Here is a 22740-nt window from a genome sequence, read left to right as displayed (position 1 = left end):
ACACTCACTGTCTAAATACTTTCAGACTCAGTTTATGATAATATGATTAGTTACACTAATAATACTGCTTAGGCACAGTCTTGCTAATTATAATATTATAAATATTAATGTCACCCAGCCTTTCTGTTTGATTGCCATTCATGGAGTCATTATCACGATATTTTCCTGGAAACCAGCAAGATTTTATTTTCCCCTCCTTTTATTTTTGATCACTGGACTTGCAGTCATTCATACATATTAATCTATAGGAAGCTCTTATTTTTGGCTGTCTGTTCAGAGAAGAATAGTGATATTTCCAATTAAAACTAGCCAAATGTATATCATTATATGATATTTCTCTTATTCTTTCTGAGTCCCTAACCATGCCATCGAAAGCACAGAACCCAGGGTTTTTGTTTTCCATTCTTTTTCATGTGACCTGTTTCAAGTTAAGATTCATTTGAATTATTAAATGCTTCCTTTAAGAATCTTTTTATACTTGCCTCTCTTTTTTTTAAAGTTAATTATTGATGTAGTGACAAGCTGAAAAGACTAAGAATTATAATTTTTTCCTCCCCTCATTCAGGACTCAAGAAACGTCTTCTGACAATGGTTGTCTATTTAGAATAATACAAAGGAAATACAAAGGCAAAATACTGAATGTTGTTTCAGAAAAGATTTGCTAAAATCACTGTATTATACAAAATGTAAATGTAGTGTATATTTCTTTGAAAATAGCAGTTAGAGAGAAAGCTGGGACATAACCTTTTGAGCCCAGATTTAACCACACACATAGCAGAAGCAGTTACAAAAGATACTGATTAGATTTTAATTTTAAAAACTTCATCATATTATTCAGGGCTCCAGTGATTTGATTGTCTGAAAATAGAAAGGTAATGTTATAATTTCCAGAGCTGGTTAAAGAATAAAGAAATCTCCAGCCTCCCACTGGAAAGAATGCCAGTCATCACCACAGTAAGCAAGAATTTGGAGGCATTTTACACTATAAACTTCAATCTTTCTCCTTTATGTGACCTTGTGTTATACAGGTTTCATAAAAATGTAGCTCAGAGACCTGTCATATAGTTGTAATCAAGGCTCCTTCAGAACGATTCTACTATGCAATCACATCCAATGGGGCATCTGTGTTTCCCCTGTTAGTAGGGTGGTGGGAGGGCAAACAAGACCCAAAATGGAAAATGAAAAAGCCAGAGTTCTCAAGGACAACCCAAGAGAGGTGACCACATACCTTTCCCACAAGTTCAGCAATACAAGGAACTGGTTTCCCCTTCTGGTGACTCCTCGTGGCTGGACTCTGCCCATCCCAGTCCTGTAGTTCTTCAATGCTTTTCAGATAAAGCAAGGCTTTGAGGCCAGTGCAGTAGTCTTGGATGACAGTGAAATCCTGATTTTGAATAGCACTGCATACCTAGAAAAGGTAGAGCAACCAACAGAATGTCAGCTCAGTTCAGTTCAGTTCAGTTGCTCAGTCCTGTCAGACTCTTTGCAACCCCATGGACTGCAGCACACCAGGCTCTCTGTCCATCATCAACTCCCAGAGTTTACTCAGACTCATGTCCATTGAGCTGATGATGCCATCCAACCATCTCATCCTCTGTTGTCCTTCAACCTTTCTCAGCATTAAGGTCTTTTCAAATGAGTCAGTTCTTCACATCAGGGGGCCAAAGTATTGGAGTACCAGCTTCAGTCAAACCAAGAGCTAATTCTCCAAACAGACTCACTTTTCAGACAGTCAACACAATTTATTTTATATGCCAGGCACTGGTCTAAGCATGACATGTCAGTCATTGCCTGCAGAGGATGGGAGTGTTAGGGAAGGAAAAACTGCCAAGAGGCACAGGGAAACTTTCAGAGACTATGGATACTTTCATCAGCTTGATGTGGGGACAGTCTCACAGGTATATGCTTATTTCAAAACATCAGACTGTATACTTTAAATATGTGTAAAGTGTTAGTTGCTCAGTTGTGTCTGACTTTTTGCAACCCCATGCCTGTAGCCCTCCAGGCTCCTCTGTCCATGAAATTCTCCAGGCAAGAATACTGGATTGGTTTCCATTCCCTTATCCAAGAGATCTTTCCAATTCAGAGATTGAACCCAGGTATCCTGCATTGCAGGCAGATTCTTTACCTTCTAAGCCACCAGGGAAACCCTTAAATATGTGTAGTTTACTGTATGTCATGTATAGTCAGTATGGTTGTAAACAATTAGGTTCAATAGGTAGAATTTTCAAGGAGTTAAATTCAGCACAACATAAGAATGGACATTTTAATCTCTCATTTTCTCTCTGTTAAGATGTACTGCTTGGAGGTACATGTCCGGGCTGGTCATGTACCTTGTTTGAAGGTGGTCATGCTGGGCTGGAGTGCTCTCATCAGTTAACTCAGCCCTCAGGTACCAATGCCTACCTCTTCAGCCTCATACATTGTTGTTCTTCTTTGTACCCACTATGCTCCAGTCACCCAGGTCTTTCCTCTTTCCCTCAGATTTGCCACATTCTTTCTTTACCTTGACACCTCGTAAAACCTTGCTGCCTGGAAGGCCTTTGCCTTTTACACATGGCTGACTAACCCCCCAGCTTCAGTCTCATGGGAAATATTGCTTCTTCAAGGAGGCCTCTAGGAGCTCCATATATGGAGCTATAGGTTAAAGCCTCCTTAACTCATACAGTTTTGACTTCTAACTTTTGCAAGATTATTTGATTGGCAGCTCCCTTCCCTGATAGACTGAAGCTTTAGGAGGGAAGAACCTATATTTATTTTGGACAACATATTATCCCCAGTGACTAGCATAGAGTTTGTCACTTATTCTGCTCTTAATAGAGATATGTTTAATGAATGCATATGCAGGGGAGTTTTTTTTTTTTGCATGACCATTTGTTAGAAAATAGAGATTTAATTCTAGAGTTAAGGAAGGCTGAATCTGAGAAATTAGGATCCTTCTAAAACAACATATTTGGGAGTCTGTTAGGATTTGAGTTAGAGCTTGAATTTAGTGGATTTAGAGAAACACTTCCAGATTGATTACTTACAAAGATAGTTCTCCAGTTTTTATACTACACATAGACTCCAGAAACTCAATTACATTTACTCATTGCTGGTAGGATCTCTTCATCCATATGGCCCACCATCACTTAAACAGAAAATTTATCACCTAGAATTCAATGACTCTCCACATCCATATTTCAAATCAATCCAAAAACACAACCATCCAAACAAAAGTAAGCAAAAAAAACTCATTTCTTGCCTATCTTTCCAGATGTTAGATTCTTAGCATATATCATAGTGCCTGGTGATAGCAGCCAATAAAGAAGCTCCAATGTTTTGGCCACCTGATGCAAAGAGCTGACTCATTGGAAAAGACTCCGATGACAAAAAATTTAGGCCAAGAGGAGAAGGAGGTGATAAGGATGAGATGGTTGGATGGTATCACAGACTCAGTGGACATGAGTTTGAGCAAAGTCAAGGAGACAGTGATGGACAGAGAAGCCTGGCGTGCTGCAGTTCACGGGGTTGCAAAGAATCGTATACTACCTAGCAACTGAAAGACAACAACAACAACAATGAAAACTCATGTCATATGTGAATGCAGATGAGGAAATACCTGAAAATAGAAGGATAAACCATCTTCTATTTCAAGGTCCCCTAAAACCTTCTGGGTGTTTAATTAATATATTTCATTACAATCCTCATGCCTAGCACACCACCAGATACTTAGCTGTTGCTAGGCTGCTTGAGAAAAGTTACTGAAAACACACTGAGAGGCTCTAGAATAGGGAATGGGAACCAGATAGAAAGAGAGAAAGGGCAAGAAGTATGTATACCTAGCAGTTCTCAGCAAAGAGTGGTAGTAATTTCACGATGCATATATAAAAAGGCCAAATGTGGGATTCTGGGAATAGAAGCATTTAAAATGAAGGCTTATGGAAGACAATGAAGGACACTCAGAAGAGACCCAAGACAGCATCGCCCAAGATGTCAAATGCTGCATGAAGGGTCCGTAATCTCAGAAGTGAAAAGGTATCATTAAATTTATCAATCAAAAGACATTAGCATTTATGGTGGATAATTTCTGCAATAGGGCAAAAGCATGTTACGATGAATTGAGGAGTGGATGAGGATTGAGGAACTGAAGATATGAAGATGGAATGATCTGATGAGAAGTTTGGCTCATGTAAGAAAAAGAGCAGAGCTAGTGGTATAAGTAGGAGAATTTCGTGTACCATTTTTATAAGGATGAAAATGGCTATGTTTTAAGGGAATGTGGCCATTTTATATTTCAGAATAAAACAGAATGGCTTCTGTATATTAAATTTCTGTCAAACTTGGTTGAATGATGATGTGGTAAGAATAAAACAATGCAATATATAACATGAGGTAGGCTCTTACTATGGGCCACATACTCTGTTCAACACTTTTTAATGTATTATATCATGCAGTCCTCAAAATAACACTACGAGGTAGATTTAATTTTTAGCCCTATTTTACAGATGAGGCAAGTGAGATGCAGAGACATTAACTGACTTGTCCCAGGCAGGCCACATGGTTAGAAAGTGGATTATACTATATAATTCATGACCATGCAGGCTAAGGTGACTTAGGTATAGACATTCACAGAAGAAAAACTTTTCATATAACGAAAATTATTTTTTCCATGAACCAAAACCATGCATATATATTTTAAATGGTCAATTATCTTCAACCCAAATATAACTATTGTTTTGAAAAACTGATACTAGTAGATAAAAATTGTCAATGTCTTCATGTTTTATTGACTTCTTACTTGTATAGTATGAGTAAAAACAACAAGCCAAAACCAAAAGCAGAAATAAAAACCTTTCATTTCCTATTGTGAAGGGCTGTATGTTACCACAATGTAGGAAAGAACATTGAATAACTAAATACAGACAAGAATATTTTCTAGGAAGTCCATTTATATCACATTAAAAACCTGTTTCTCAGGAAGAACAATTTAAGCATTAATTAGGCCTGTTATAACTTTCTTAGAGTTGTTTTCTTTCCAGAACAATGATAAAGAACATCATTATAATCTCCTCCACAGGATTTTTTTTTTTACCTGTAAAAGCCAACTGATGCTTTACTTAATCTTCTTTGTTCACTGTGACATTCTATTTTTTCTTGTAGTATATGCTAATGGGTACACTTTTACTATAGTCTTAAAACATTTACCCATGTGAACATAGAGATCAGATTTTGAAAATCACATCATGTCATGTAATTTATAGCATGTTCACGATTGCTGTGAAAACCTGCAGCTGAAAGGACTCTGAAAAGGACTCTAGCCACGTTGCAATGCATGAATAATCAAGTTTAGCCTTAGTCCTCCCTAACTTTCCTGGTTAGAAGATACAGAAGCCACTACTTCCCTTAATCCACAATGTGTATAGAGTGGACTCAACCAAGTGGTGCCAGAGGGAATGGGGTGACTTGTGTATTTTAACTATGGAAGATCATATGGTGCTAAAGACGAAAAAGACCTCCTCTTTTTCCCACCCTCTTGTATGCTCTTTATTCTACTGGGCTTACATAATTGGGAGCTGCATTGAGCATGTGAAGAGAACACAGAACTTGAAGAGGGAGGAGAGACTACCAGATGGTGACTGGACATGGCTGGGATGGTGCGCTCTGCTGGAAACCCTGGACGCCACCATTGGGTCAGAGGGGACCACTTCAGACATTTTTCATCATAAAGCAACTGTCACACTATTAATATACTTTTCTAAAATAATTTAACTTTTTTTCCCATAAGATTAAACATTAATTTTCTGAAAGAATTTCTGGTAATAGAAACTTTTAGATTGCTCTCTCTTTGAAAAATGTGATATATATATATATATATATATATACATATATAGACATACATACATACACACACACACACACACACACATATTATCAGAGGGTCTTATTAAATTGTAAATTCTGTTTCTGTAGGTTTGGAGTGAGTTCCAAGTTCCAAGTTTCTGCCTTTGTGACAAGCTTCCAGGTGGTGCTAGTGTTGCCAACTACACTTAGAATAACAAAGATTTAAGCACCGGAGAAGGCAATGGCACCCCACTCCAGTACTCTTGCCTGGAAAATCCCACGGATGGAGGAGCCTGGTGGGCTGCAGTCCATGGGGTCGCGAAGAGTCGGACACGACTGAGCGACTTCACTTTCACTTTTCACTTTCATGCATTGGAGAAGGAAATGGCAACCCACTCCGGTGTTCTTGCCTGGAGAATCCCAGGGACGGAGAAGCCTGGTGGGCTTCGTCTATGGGGTCGCACAGAGTCGGACATGACTGAAGAGATTTAGCAGCATGCATTGGTAGGGATGAATTTCTTCTTATCTTAGAAATGCCTTCTGCAAAGTAGATTTCTTCCAGACAAATAATTTCCTGCTTTTTATTATTAGACTGCAATATTTTGGCCCTTTAAAACTCTACTTACAATAATGTTATATGTGAAAACACAAGAGTAGTTTTCTGATGAAGTAGTAATGAGACTGGAAATAAATCTTAGGATGCAAGCACACCATAGGGAACAGGGCTTTGTCCATGGGATTTGATGCTCAGAAAATGGATTTGCTCAGAAAGGTGCCTTGTTCTTGCCTAACCTGCGCTGAGGGCTTTATCTCTATCTCAAAGGTAAATGGTTCCTTTTAAAACTCCAAACATGTAGCTGCTATTCCTAAATGGGTGTATTTTATATGACATCTCTTAATTGTTTGTTTAACAGCTCTGATTAGGACTCTTAATAGCTGTTAACATGTTTGCTCAGTATAATTTGTAAGTTCTTTATGGTGAAGGCTGGTTTATCTTTCTTCGCAGCAGGGCATCAGGTGCCATTATAAGGATCATTGCCACCATTAATTATTTCCATAAGCATGAATCTCCCTACAGTGAGCTGTTCTAAATAGGGGCCCTTGATTCTCAGCAGGGCCAGCTGTATGCAGAAGCTGAGTATGTGGTGACCCCCTGTGAAGCATGATTTGAGGTGTGCCATAAAGTTCCCATGGCCACCAAACGGTCCCCTCCAGAGGTCTGACACAATGCCCTGAATTTTCACTTTAGGTGCAGGCACATTTAATTGGAGCCTGTCTATGTAAAAATACCTGGGAGGTGACAGAGGGTTGCTGGGTGCTACTCCTTTCTCATTATTTTTCATTAAATGAGATTACCATATTAGTAGTAAATTACCTATTTATGGTGGTCTATATGTTTAAAATCTCCTTCACATACATTGAGAGAAATTCTCATTACTGAATGCAAAGCTACAAATTAGGCAAGTGAGAGGATAGTATCAATATTTGTGCTTTAACAATGGAAAGAGCTTGAACTTGAAGAACTATTTCTTAAAATCTAATCAAGTGGTTTTTATGTCAGATCAAGTAGTATAGCCTAGGGGTTAAGCGTATGCCTGTAGAAGTTTGGCAGAATTGTGTTCAAACTACATCTTAGCTGCCTAAGTATGTGCAACTTTCTTCACCTAAAAATGGAGATTAAATATTATGCACATAGGAGAGTAAAAGGTAACATATTTATAAGTGCATAAACTAGTGAAAGTGCAGTCGCTCAATCGTGTCTGACTCTTTGTGACCCCATGGAAGGTAGCCTACCAGGCTCCTCTCTCGGGATTCTCCAGGCAAGAATACTGAAGTGGGTTGCCATTTCCTTCTCCAGGGAGTCTTCCTGGCCCAGGGATCGAACCAGGGTCTCCTGCATTGCAGGCAGATGCTTTAATCTCTGAGCCAGTAGCCAGCACTTTGTAAGCTAGATTGGCCCCCAAAATAAATTTCATAACATGTATAAATCACCATAGCATGAATTAGGCAGAATATAATTTTTTAAATCTGTATTTTTGTGGTCTAATGCAGTAAAAGGTCATGGATATTATTCTTATTTGCATTAAGCAATAATCTCAGAAAAAGCTTAGGTCTTGTTGTCAAAAGACATGTTTGAGACCCAGTTAAGTGCTTCAGTAGCTGTGGGACTGAAACTAGTCTTTGAGCTTTTTGAGTCCTCCTGTCCCACCTTCCAGTTTGAAAACACTAGATGATGATATCTTATTCATCACTGTGAGGATGAAATTACCTCATGAAGGTGGAACTACTGTGGAAATTGTAGTATTATTTAGACAGACTGGTATTAAACTCCACAGTTTTCATCAAGTAATCTAGCAGTTAAAGGGCTTGGTGCAGGTCAAAATTGAAACTTTTGCCTGTAAAGAATAAGCCAAAGTCCTTGAAATGTAAAAGACAATGTACTAGAAAACTAGCAAACAGAATTCAAACTGGCTTAAAAATACTAACCTCAGGCAACTAATTTGGCAAAGAAGAGTTCTAGAGAAGTAGAACGTGTGGGGCTGCCATGGGTTTTAGTGTAGCGGAGCTGCACAACTTTCAAATAATGTTTTGAAATGACAAGAGTTTTAAAATAGGGATCTTAGAGTATAAGACACAATTCAGATAAACCCATGATCATAATGATTCCTTTTCATTCTTACCACATAGATGGACAAACTACACTCCAGGTCTCAGAAATGTGTGCCACCACACTGCAAAATACACGGTTACAATTTAAGTCCAAACTGGTCTCAAAGTTTCTGTACATTCATTAGTAAGAGGAGTATTGGAGAGTAATTACATTAAAGTAAAAATGGAAATTATGCTGCAATGCTTAACACATAACCAAAATAATAGGAGAGTCTTATGTGGTTGGAGGAAGTTTAAGAATATTCCCATTAAACAAACCATCAGTGAAACAGTGAATAAGAAGGATTATCTACTGAATTCTTAAAAGATTTCCCCAAAAAAGAAGGAGAAAAGTGATCCTATGATTTCCCTTTACCAATCCATTTTGATAAAGGGTTAATCTGTTTAAGCAATGTAAAACACCTGCAGTATTTTCATAGTGCTTTATTGTTTTCAAAGACAAAAGGGAATTTAAATATCTCTTTTTGTCACAGGTTAGGAATCCAGAAAGGTTAAACTGTCCATGGGAACACACAATTGGAGGCATAGTTGATCTTCTCACCCAGTCTGAAGTTTTCTAGCTAAGGCACTGACTTTTAATACCAGCACTTAGTCCATGTACCAATTCTAAGAGCAAGACAGAGAAGGTGCTATTAAATGTTTAGTTGAGTGAAGAAATGGAAACTCAACATTGAATGCTATGTTCCAACTCAAAAGATTAGTAGGTGATAGAGTCAATGGTTAGATTCAGGTCTTCAGACCTCTGCTTTTATCTTATTTCTATAAATTCCAAAATTCTAATTGTAATGTCTTCCAGAGTTAAATATGCTCATATTTGTGATTTTCATAAGAAGCACATTATTGAAAAATAATTTCAAATTTATTATTTAATGAATAATGTCAGAAATCCACAGATCTGTATAAGGATCTTAATAATTGGATGACTACTGCAGGTTTACTATTGAAACTGGAAAACAGATCTCTATTGTTGTTGGCTGAAAATGCAGTTTCCAGTTCCATCTGTCCACACCCACTGATTAAAAACACCAGATTTTCTGAAGGCATGGAATCAAGTAATTCCTCACTGAATTGGGTTCTGACCAGTACTGATAAACATGTATAAAATTACAGTGTACTTTTGAAACTGGGGCACAATACATACTATTGAAGTAATAATTCAGAATAATAATATCCCCCTATGTGGTTTTGGTACTACATAAACATGGCACTGCTTACTGGAATTCATGAATAAAACACCAAAAATTATAATTTTATAAAGCTATAGGTGAAAAGACAGCCCCTGGAGACACACAGTACATAGGGAGCTAGACAGGGATGTATTTGTATATCCACATAAAACCACAAATCTTAGTTGTTCTATCACATTAGTTTCCATTTGTTGGAGCTGTATGACATCAAAGTTGTGATGTCCCTATATATTGCATTTAGCAGTAATGTAACAGAGTATGTGAAGAAATCAAAGTGAGAGTTTCTAAGTAGTTTCCTGGCAATTGAGACAGCAGGCTCTTTCATCTGCTCTGTAACTGTAGCAATGCATTGATTTAAACTCCTTCTGAGATTTCAAATGCTTTTATACTCTTAGGTCTCTCAAGCAGCTTTTTTTTTTTTTTTTTTTTTTCAAAGTGATAAAATTCTAGCATTCAACAGAATACCATTTTGTTTCCCCCAAAAGGAGAGGGCTTATTTCAGCTTTGTTACTAACCTGCACAGGATCACTAAGTAAAATAGCTGTCCAAATGCCATCCTATTAAGAAATCTGGCTTTGGGTTCAGTTTTCTACGTTCTGACCGTAGCAAATTGGAAAGGAGGCAAAAAGGACAACAAACAAATAGCCCCACAGAAATTGTTTTTTTCAGTTTCAACTCAGGAAAAGTCTAATGGATAAGAAGCTAAGCTTATTAATTTTTCCAATTAACTTCTACTCATTGATAAATCCTAAAGGTATAAGAGTCACTTTGTTTTGTATATTCATCTATTTCATTGTAGATTACATTATTTATCCTCTTATCTAATCCTTAAAATTATATATTTTCTGAAAAATTCTAAGTGTCTAAATACCTCCTTTTTCCCAGTCAAGAATGAATTTTATGGAGCTTGAAAGGTTATTTTTCAATGTCCATCTGTGGTCATTCTTTTTCTGATGAACTTCTTAACCCACAATTCAGCTGAATACAGACCAAGAGTATGAAGTGTTTCCAAGGTATTTTGTACTGGGATCCAGACCACATTTGGATCCAGAGCAGAATATATTCATCTATTCTCGAAGTATTTTCTCAAAGGCAGCACAGGTGATGGGTCACCCACTTGACTGTTATTCCGAATAGCACGTGGAACTGATCTTACTCACACTTTGTTGATGACACAACTTGACTGAAGATGGCCTGGGCTGATTAATTCCTCATGTGAGACCACTTTTTTTTTTTTAATGCCATGTCATATGACATGTGGGATCTTAGGTCCTTGACCAGGGATTGAACCTGTGCCCCTTCCAGTGAAAGTGCAGAGTCTATACTGGAGCACCAGGGAAGTCACCAGCCTCAGCTGATTAGTCAAAGGGATATGCCTTGCAGGTGAGATTGCCTCTGTCCCCCTCCTTGTCTCACCCATTACAAAGTCAGTTCCAGGTGAACTCAGATCTCAATTATGACCTGAACCGAGAAATAATAATAAAAAGAACCATACAGAGACACAGCACCTCTATTTGCCTTTTATGAGGGGCTAGAGAGAAAATGAGTGAACCAGGCACAACATGCAGAGCCAAAGAATGGTGACTTCTGTCCTGCCTCTTCAAGACACTACTGTGATGACCCCGCTTCCTCACAGACATAAATACAAGGCTAAAAAGACTGGGGTAAGACCTGGAGTCTTCTGTACATCAGGGTCTTATGCAGCCCATTCTTTGGTTAGGTGCTGTGGCTGTAGTTTGAGGAAGCTTGGTCACTTTTGCTTCAGAAGCAGTAGATTTTTCTACTAAAAAACTTCTCACCATCCTGGGCTATCGCTGTAGTGCAGCATCAGTTACCACAGTAATTTTCAATTACTCCGCGGCAGCACAGGTGGTGGTATAAGGGTTTCATGTAGCATTGTGCAAGCTCAGCACCTCCCATGATCAACGTGGGGCAAGAAAAGGAAACTAAATATCTAAACAATAGCTGTCAGATGACTAAAATCCTTAATTTTAGGCAATCTCTCTTTTTAAACAGAGTCAACACAGCTGTGAAAACTTGACTTACGATATCATTTACTAAAATACCACATGGGGTTTGGATGACAGAAAGAGAATAAGTCATAAAGCCAAGAAAGGAAACGTCTATTGGGCAAATTATCCCATGGAAATTTTTTTCTGAACCTTGAAGATGAACAAAGGTATGTGGATACTCAACAATATAAGCAGACATTCATCATTCTAAGAAAAATGGACTATTTGGCTGCAACGAGAAAAATGTTAACCTGAAAATTAGCATATTAAATAATACTGTCCCCTTCTGAACTCAAAGAATTCATAATTCAATAGTTGATTTTATGCTTAATTTATTATTGGTAAAAACACAAATTTGTGAGAGTGGTCTGTAACTATTATCAGTGAGTCAAGAATCTTGACTGAGTTGCCTGTGTAGTCTGGGACAGAAAGTTAGACAAAGTTCAGCTGATTAAGAGTAAGTACTTATGAAAGGGAAAGTTTCTCAGCCATGTCCGACTCTTTGTGACCCCACGGAATGTAGTCCATGGAATTCTCCAGGCCAGAATACTGGAGTGGGTAGCCTTTTACTCTCCCAGGGTATCTTCCCATCCCAGGGATCAAAGCCAGGTCTCCTGCATTGCAGGTGGATTCTTTACCAGCTGAGCCACAAAGGAAGCCCAAGAATACTGGAGCCTATCCCTTATCCAGTGGATCTTTCTGACCCAGGTGGATTCTTTACTGAGTTATCAGGGGAGACCTAAGTACTTAAAAAGTGCTATAGAAAAAAATCCTACCAATATCCAAGTTAATTTAGTGAAAGCACTTGTATGTACTGATGGAAGGTTGGAAAAGCAAAGCAAAAAGGTTTATATTTTTTAAAAGATGTGTTCTTTTTACACATTAAAGACCTAAAGACAAAGAGCATTAAAGACATTCTTAATTCATTTACAATACAGCTGGAAAACATGAGGCACACAGAGTTTGTGACTTTGTGGAAAAATCAGGGAAATAAACTGAATGCTTGGGTTTTTAAAAAATTATTATTAATTTAAGGAAGACAAGAACCTAAAGACAAAAGGCCTGGCTTTCAGCTTCCAAAAATGGATCATTGGAATATGGTTACAGATGAATAACTGAAATGATCAAACAAGCAGTTTTATTTCTGCATTTCTCACTAAAAGGGCATATATTTTATGATGTGTGGAGTATGAGAATTAACCTGAGGGAAAATTACCAACACCATGAAAAATTCTAGGCTGAGGGTTTTAGGATACTCCAAGGTGATCATATGATTTACCATCAAAATTGTGACATTTGAGGGTAAATGGGGAAATTAGTAATGAAAACTCCAGGACAATCAGCATAAATCAAAACTGTCCTGGAGAAATCTAGGTCTATGATTTTCTTACTTCTTAGATGGCTTTCTTCCCTGTGTTTATATTTGAGGGAGATTTTTACTTATCCTCTTAGAATGCTTTCTAAAATGTTTTGTTACTTTTGGCTTGGTTAAATATTCTGGTCCTTCAGGTACTTATGCAGACCTCAGAACAAAACACTGGATTGAAGTCACACGGCCTTCAATGCTTAGGTAGGATTTTTGAATCTTGGATACCTGATCTGATCTAGAGAAGCCGAGGTATAAAGGGGCACTCTTGGCTGCCAAGGGTCTTTTGGCATAAAAAGAACTCAAGAAGTATAGAAACAGTAAGGACTGTCTTAAATCTGAATCTTGTAGGCCAAACAAAACCATCCTTAAGGGTGGAAAAATCTGATGTACCTTACATATTTAATAGTCTGTTCTATTTTACTATCATTTCCTTACACTTTACCCAAATTCTTTTAGGCTTACTGCACTTTAAAATTCACTTAATAGTTAGTACATTTCAAGCATTGTGCTTAAAAAAGTTCATTTAAATATCACAATAACACCATGAAATAATTTTATTATTTTCTTCAATAGACAGATGGGAAACAGAGAGTCTGATTGGTTCAAAATTGGGAAAGGAGTATGACAAGGTTCTATGTTGTCATCCTGGTTATTTAACATATATGCAGAGTAAATCATGAGAAATGCCAGACTGGATGGATCACAAACTCGAAGAGCTGACTTATTGAAAAAGACCCTGATGATGGATAAGATTGAGGGCAGGAGAGGAAGAGGATGACAGAGAATGAGATGGTTGTATAGCATCACTGACTCAAAAGACATGAATTTGAGCAAACTCCTGGAGACAGTGGAGCATGGAGGAGCCTGGGGTGCTGCACTCCATGGGGGTCACAAAGCACTGGACCATGACTTAGTGACTGAACAACAACAGGGAGTCAGAGAACTAAGGACCTTGATTAAGATCATACAGCTAATAAATAGCAGAACAAAAGTTCAAATCCTGAGTCTATCTGCTTCTAGATCCCTTTCTCAAAATTCCTGTGTACTCTTGCTTTTCTGTTGTAACCACTACAATAACTCATGCAGAAACAGGGATAAATAAGCAACTGTGTGTGTGTGTGCGCTCAGACGGTAAGGAGTCTGCATGCAGCTCAGGAGACCTGGGTTTGATCGCTGGGTCAGGAAGATCCCCTGGAGAAGGGAATGGCAACCTACTCCAGTATTCTTGCCTGGAGAATCCCATGGACAGAGGACTCTGTCAGGGCTACAGCCCATGGGATCTCAAAGAGTCAGAGATGACTGAACGACTGGCACACACATATACATATATTATGAATCTATTTATCTATCTATCTATCTAAAATAGAACTCTTGTGAAGACTGTATTGAATAAAATGGCATGTATCTAGTTCAGTACCTAAAGTACATGTATAGCAGGTATCAGTGCCTAGATCTCACTCTTCAGCTTCCAGAGACACAGTAAAAAGATAGGTGCTATAGCTGTTTTGTTCATCACTGCACATTCACATAAAGATTTGTGGTTGGCATGTGACTTGTTCATTGAATAAATGAATGAAATAAATAGGATGGAGATATGAGAGTAATAGCAGTCAATGACGAGCATAGTTCTCCTTCATTTTCTGTTAATAACACATTTTCTCTTCCTCTACTTACAGAAATACATCATAATTCAGAATTCACACCAACCCACAATAAGATATTATTTTAATTCCTACTATATTAGAGTCTGTGCTATTCACTGCCCCATTAAACATTAACTTCTCTGCATCATCACTTAACTCTTCTTGGAGGTATCAGTGTCTCTCTAGTATGCAAAGAAGCAGCTCTGCTTCTTTAACATTCTTCCTGATAATCAACATACTGTTTGTCACAGCCAAACTGGGCCTGTATATGGATTATTGCTTATCTGGGAGTCCCACTCTAGATACCTGAAACTTGACAGCAGCTGTCATTTAATTTTTCTCTTCTAGTAGTCTCTTATAATAACAACTGGATACATATGTAATTTATATATCATGTCCAGTTTATGTAATGTTCTAAAATACTAATTTTCACTTGTATATGTATATATGTTGAAATATTCATATAGGGCAGTCTAGATTTTAGCCATTGGTGAAGAATAGATAAAATAGAGCCAAGAGAAGTTAAAGGAAAGGTTTCTGTGTTTTTCTGTGCCTGGGTTTTTTAATTTAATTTTTTCACTTCTGCAACACACACATCCAGGTCAGGCCAGTGTCTCTTTGGACCAGGACCAATATTTCCATTTTAAAGAATTCTTTCTCTTTGATTATTTCAAATTTATACTTAAAGTTAAGAACTTAATCAATTTCCTCTAAACAGTTCGAGGTAAATAATCAAATTTACTATTGAACAGATTTGTGGAAATATTGGCATTTAATACATTTTGCCCTCCTTTAATATGTATCCTGCAAAATTGCTGCATCCTCCCAGTAAAGACCTTTTCTATTTGCTTGGGACATAGCCAGGAGTGTTTAATAGATCATTCTGAATTTTGATCATAAGAGAGCAATTTTATGACATCATTTCTTCAAAAAAAGTTTTTCCCTATTACTCAAAAATTACCCACTCACTCATGTTTTCTTTCATTCAATGATACTAATTTATGAACCAGTCATCTGGTTTCTTTTCAAATTCTATTATCAAACAAAACTTCTGACTGCAGTCTCCTGAGAGTATGCTGTTTGTTTTATATCTATCACACTGAGCCTTCCTCAAAAAGATGCTGTCAGGACCAAACGAGATGAAAATTATGAAGTACTATTTACAGGAAGGCTTTCTTTCTATATGTATGACACAGTGGGTCTCATTAGAGGTAAGGATAACTATTCAAGTTCTTAATTGTGTATCTTCATGTGAATCTAGTGCCTTTTGAGTTTTGTTCCCATGATGATTAATTTCTAAGACAAGTTACTACATTGAGCCCCAGGACTAAAATGATCACTTCTATGTGCTAAGTGAGTGATTGACATATCACACACAGATGAATATATAAGATAAAATGTGAAGACCAAGAAACGAATGAATTTCAACTGTTATGCTTTGACAACATAAACTAAAATCTGATTGTTATCCCCTCTCCACATATCAATACATTGTAAGTTTTAAATCAATGATTGAATATGAACTAGACTATGTATATGAATTAAAGAAAAGATAAATAAGTTAAATGCAGATAAGTGAATTTTATGTGTTTTACATTTCAGTCTTTCCTATGAAACGTTACACTATAAGTTCACGTATTACTTACATCCTGAAGTTGTTATAAGGAACATTCCCTAATTATATAATGCTCTAAAATGCTATAGGGCTGGCTTATTTTTTTTTTAACTCTCTTTAGATTATTCACATTTACTTTGTGTGTTTCCGAGACATCAGGTCCTATAAATATGCAACATTATTCTTTATTTAGTAAAACCAGGCATGTGCAATGTTGTCCGTGCTGAATTCACCAGTGATTAAATTGATTTTTAGCTTGCATCATTGTTTTCGAGCCCAATGATGAGTCATGGAATTTTTCTCTCACCTCATATATATTACTGCATCTGGTATCATTAGGATGGAGTTAACATCCAGGATGTAGTGACTGATTTAGGGAGATGATAATGAGATTATGGCTCATGCCCTTAAAGCATGACAACTGAAATCCTATCATTTTCCACATGAGGAAATATGCTAAATATTATAATATCTGACATGTCTATCACTGTAGGATTAAGCCAGCTATCTGAAACAGGTTTGATATTTTGATCCTTAGACATATTATTGTCTTTGTGTTACAAACAAAGCATAATTGATTCGGAGATAATGAGGGTTTACATTTGCAGACCCAAATTTCTAATTTCAAGAAGTTTTCAGGTCCTCTTGGTTCAAGTCTATCAGCTTAAACAAAAAAACAACATCACTATTTTTCTTTCCTCTGATTTCATGGGGTGGAATCAGGGTAAGAGAGGTGTTTAACTAGGGATGTGTATGTTTCAGACCAGAAGAATCTGGTCTGAAAGTCTTCAAAAGATCCACGAGTCATAAAAACATTAAATGTGTGGGTAATTTGACCACTTAAACAAAACAGAGAAGCAATATTTCTTGAATGTTTGAAGAAAATGAGTTAAGGAAATGAATGAGAATGTTTTTAAACACTGCTAAATTTAGGCTTTTCCCCCCTTTGGACATTTTCCCCTTTAGACATTTTATTTATTTTTTTAAAAATATACATTTGCATCAAATTTTATTCTTTAAATCGTTTCCTCTAACACAATCTTCTGGATCTCACCTTTGGGATATATAAATAATAAGGAGTAACTGAAACTGCCCTCTGAACTATTCAATACTAGATGCTTATTGTCTATTTCTGCACATATACTGATATAGACATCTACCCAGTCACTCAATTCTCAGCATCTATCCACAAGCACTTATCCATGTATCTACTGTGTGCCTAATACTGCCAAGCACTCATAAGAAATGGAAAAATATACATCCCAGTTGAGAGAGAAGACAAACATTTATGGGTTATACATGCATTTGAAGGCTTGGTACATTTCTGCAAAGTAGGATAAAGAAAAGGAGACACACAACTATCTGACTTCTCCACTAAGGTGTCTAGGACTCTGAACTATGGCCAGAAAAGCATTCTTAATTTTCCAGCTCCTAATTCTCCAATAGTCCAAACTGAGGAATCATTTCTCATTCCTGTTGATTCCTGCCCACAAAATTCTAATCTCTCAGAAAGTCTTATTGCACTCCTTTAAATATATACTGTGAATCACTTCATTTCTCTCCATATCTATTGATTTTTGTTATTCAAATCCATCATAATCTCTCATCTGGACTCTTAGAATACTCACTTTTCACTGTTGACCATTCTCCAATCAATTATCTACACAACAACTAGAATAATTATCTTACAATATAAATTAGATCATATTTAAACACTGATTAAAACCAGAAATGTCTTATCTCACTTTCAAAAATGGGAATAGCTGATATAAAAGCAGACAAAGCTCCGTATGACTTGGTTCCTGCCTGCCTCTCTTTCTCATGCCTGCTGTACCTGCCTTTTATTTCAGCACTCATGCCTTTATTTCGGCACTATCTGCCTATTTTACTCGTCTCTGTATTTTCACATAGCTGGGTGGTCTTCTCGTTTAATTCTCCTCCTAAATGTCACCTCTCCAGATCTCCAAACAGTCAAACCAGCCACCCAGTCACTATCACAATTTCTAGTTAAAGAGCACTGCGGAGCACTTATCACTATTTGTGGCATTTTTTTCTTATATGTTTGCTTCTTTTGACTATATTTGGTACTATCAGATACTAAATAACTATTCAGAGAATGAATGGGCATTATTTATAACCACTACCTAACACTACTTGGTCACATGACTTTCATGACTAAAGCTCTCAACAGATGTTACTTATTGATATCATCAAAGTTAATCTCTCCCAATCTATTTAACTTTTCCTATATAACATATAGCTTTAAAAATTAAAATACGTGCATCAGAAATAAGCATTTATATAAGTATGATCATGTTTATTTGTAAAAAATAGTAATTTTAATACTTTAATGCATAGAATTATTTGTGAAATAATTCTTTTTGTGAACGTGCTTACTTTTAAATTAGGCAGGGTTCATAAACATTTAATTTGATTACATTTGAAATAATAATAACAGTATAAATATTAATGGATTCCTTTAAAAGGTACTATGTCTTATTTCCCAGTAAAATTAAAGAAACAGAACTCTGACGTGTTCTCAATATCCCTCTTGCTTACTTTCCAGGTTTTTCACTGTGAATCACTATTAGTCCAAATTTCAAAACTTTATATTGAATAACTCTGTTACATATGGTATTTAACAATCTTAATCTATCTCTTTCTTGCTGTGTTGTTGTTTAGTCCCTAAGTCATGTCCGATGCTTTGAGACCCCATAGACTCTTGCCCACTCGGCTCCTCTGTCCATGGGATTTCCCAAGTAAGAACACTGGAATGGGTTGCCATTTCCTACTCCAGGGGATCTTCCCAACCCAGGGATTGAATCCACTTCTTCTGCGCTGGTGGATGGAATCTTTACGACTGAGCTACCTGAGAAGCCCGATAATACATCTCTATATATGTACATTAAAAAAAATAGTATCATTTAGGTATGGATGTGAGAGTTGGACTATAAAGAAAGCTGAGAGCCAAAGAATTGATGCTTTTGAACTGTGGTGTTGGAGAAGACTCCTGAGAGTCCCTTGGACTGAGATCCAACCAGTCTATCCTAAAGGAGATCAATCCTGGGTGTTCGTTGGAAGGATTGATGTTGAAGCTGAAACTCCAATACTTTGGCCACCTGATGCAAAGAGCTGACTCATTTGAAAAGACCCTGATGCTGGGAAAGATTGAGGGCAGGAGGAGAAGGGGATGACAGAAGATGAGATGGTTGGATGGCATCATCGACTCGATGGACCTGGGTTTGGGTGGATTCCAGGAGTTGATGATGGACAGGGAGGCCTGGCGTGCTGCAGTTCATGGGGTTGCAAACAGTCAGACACGACTGAGCAACTGAACTGAACTGAATACCATAAAAATTATATATACAAGTGTGTAAGTCAGTGAGTTCTAATAAGCTTACAGAGTTGTAGAGCCATCAGCCAGCCCAATTTAAAGATATTTCTACCACCCAAATGTTCCCATGTACCCTTTTACAGTCTTTTTCCCACTTCCTCCCCAAGCTGCCAGCAGCTACTGATCAGTCTTCTATCTTCGTAGATTTACTCCTTTTGATCATTTTCATATAAATAGAATTAAATAATACAAATAGAACTGTATTTTATGTCTGCTGGTCTTCATTTAGCATAAGGTTTTACACGTTACAATCTATGTTGTTATGATATCAGCCCATTTTATTACTGAATATTTTGCCATTGGACATACCACATTTTGTTTATCCATTCATCAGCTGATGGGATTTTGAACTTTATCCAATTTGAGGGTATAAGGAACAATGCTGCCATGACCATATATGTATAACTCTTCTTGTGGATGTATGTTTTTATTTATTTTGGATAGATATGTAGAAGTGATATTTCTTGATTGTGTGGTAAATTTATGTTTGACTTTCTAAGAGCTTCCAAAATGTTTCTGAAAGTAGTTGCACCATTTGACATTCCCACAAGCAATACATGAGGGCTCCAGTTTGTCCACATCCTCACTAGCACTTAATACTGTCTGCCTTTTGAAAATACAGTTATTCTAGTGGGAAAATGCAAAGAGTCGGACACGAGAGAGCGAGTGAACTGAACTGAACTGAACTGAGTGGGCAAAATGTCAATAAAGTATAGTGGTTAAAATCAGATATGCTAAGTCAAATCATGTGAGTTTAGATGACAGTTTTGCCACTTATCATCTTATAATTTGATATTTCTGTTTATAGAATGGGAATGATACCAATAACTATCTCACAAGATTATTGGAGGAGTAAATGAATTAGTATAATATTAGCTTACAAAAGCATCTGACATATAGTAAATTCAATGTAAGCACTAGCCATTATAATAGTTTTGTTATTAGATTTGCAGAGTTAAAATGTATATACATCCTTACTGTGGATTATATTAAGGCTTTGGTAAACTACTTATGTTCTCTTCATTATCAGTTCCTTATATGATGTTGGCTTAAGATAGTTATCACAATATGCAGTCACTAGAATGTCAAGTGTTATACAGATGGAACTAAATATCTTACATTTAATTAGAATGGGTAAGACCCCAAATGGCCAGAATGACCTACCAGACAACTCTGGTCAAAATTGGGACTTCAACTGATTTAAGCATTTATTCACTGACTCATCATTTATTCATAAAATGTATCTATCCATGAAAAAAATGGAAAGTTACTATAGACAAGTTGTTTTCCTATATAAAGTTGGATTCAGTTCCCAATCAATTAACCTTAAGGACCTTATTCCTTCTTCAGTGATCAATGAAAAAAAATAGAGGAAAACAACAGAATGGGAAAGACTAGAGATCTCTTCAAGAAAATTAGAGATACCAAGGGAATATTTCTTTGCAAAGATGGGCTCGATAAAGGACAGAAATGCTATGGACCTAACAGAAGCAGAAGATATTAAGAAGAGGTGGCAAGAATACACAGAAGAACTATGCAAAAAAGATCTTCACGACCTGGATAATCACGATGATGTGATCACTCACCTAGAGCCAGACATCCTGGAATGTGAAGTCAAGTGGGCCTTAGAAAGCATCACTATGAACAAAGCTAGTGGAGGTGATGGAATTCCAGTTGAGCTGTTTCAAATCCTGAAAGATGATGCTGTGAAAGTGCTGCACTCAATATGCGAGCAAATTTGGAAAACTCAGCAGTGGCCACAGGACTGGAAAAGGTCAGTTTTCATTCCAATCCCAAAGAAAAGCAATGCCAAAAAATGTTCAAACTACCGCACATTTGCACTCATCTCACATGCTAGTAAAGTAATGCTCAAAATTCTCCAAGCCAGGCTTCAGCAATACATGAACCGTGAACTTCCTGATGTTCAAGCTGGTTTTAGAAAAGGCAGAGGCACCAGAGATCAAATTGCCAACATCCACTGGATCATGGAAAAAGCAAGAGAGTTCCAGAAAAACATCTATTTCTGCTTTATTGACTATGCCACAGCCTTTAACTGTGTGGATCACAATAAACTGTGGAAAATACTGAGAGAGATGGGAATACTAGACCACCTGACCTGCCTCTTGAGAAATCTGTATGCAGGTCAGGAAGCAACAGTTAGAACTGGACATGAAACAACAGACTGGTTCCAAATAGGAAAAGGAGTACATCAAGGCTGTGTATTGTCACCCTGCTTATTTAACTTCTATGCAGAGTACATCATGAGAAATGGTGGACTGGAAGAAACACAAGCTGGAATCAAGATTGCCAGGAGAAATATCAATAACCTTCAGATATGCAGAAGACACCATCCTTATGGCAGAAAGTGAAGAGGAACTAAAAAGCCTCTTGATGAAATTGAAAGAGGAGAGTGAAAAAGTTGGCTTAAAGCTCAACATTCAGAAAATGAAGATCATGGCATCCGGTCCCATCACTTCATGGGAAATAGATGGGGAAATAGTGGAAACAGTGTCAGACTTTATTTTTGGGGGCTCCAAAATCACTGCAGATGGTGTCTGCAGCCATGAAATTAAAAGATGTGTACCCCTTGGAAGGAAAGTTATGACCAACCTAGATAGCATATTCAAAAGCAGAGACATTACTTTGACAACAAAGGTCCGTCTAGTCAAGGCTATGGTTGTTCCAGTGGTCATGTATGGATGTGAGAGTTGGACTGTGAAGAAGGCTGAGCGCCGAAGAATTAATGCTTTTGAGCTGTGGTGTTGGAGAAGACTCTTGAGAGTCCCTTGGACTGCAAGGAGATCCAACCAGTCCATTCTAAAGGAGATCAGCCCTGGGATTTCTTTGGAGGGAATGATGCTAAAGCTGAACCTCCAGTACTTTCGCCACCTCATGCGAAGAGTTGACTCATTGGAAAAGACTTTGATGCTGGGAGGGATTGGGTGCAGGAGGAGAAGGGGACGACCGAGGATGAGATGGCTGGATGGCATCACTGACTCGATGGACGTGAGTCTGAGTGAACTCCGG

The 22740-nt window shown here is 37.3% G+C and overlaps 1 protein-coding gene across 1 annotated transcript in view; it reads right to left on the bottom strand.

Annotated features, from left to right (window-relative positions):
• Positions 1 to 22740, bottom strand: part of DPYD (dihydropyrimidine dehydrogenase) — a 934615-nt gene that overhangs the window by 137870 nt on the left and 774005 nt on the right. Inside the window, exon 20 of the mRNA XM_052637354.1 lies at positions 1229 to 1408. Within this exon, the coding sequence (XP_052493314.1) occupies positions 1229 to 1408 (180 nt within the window). The remainder of the gene's footprint in view (positions 1 to 1228; positions 1409 to 22740) is intronic.

Source organism: Budorcas taxicolor, chromosome 3 (assembly GCF_023091745.1).
Source record: "Budorcas taxicolor isolate Tak-1 chromosome 3, Takin1.1, whole genome shotgun sequence".
Taxonomy (NCBI): domain Eukaryota; kingdom Metazoa; phylum Chordata; class Mammalia; order Artiodactyla; family Bovidae; genus Budorcas; species Budorcas taxicolor.
This window is presented reverse-complemented; position numbering and strand designations above follow the sequence as displayed.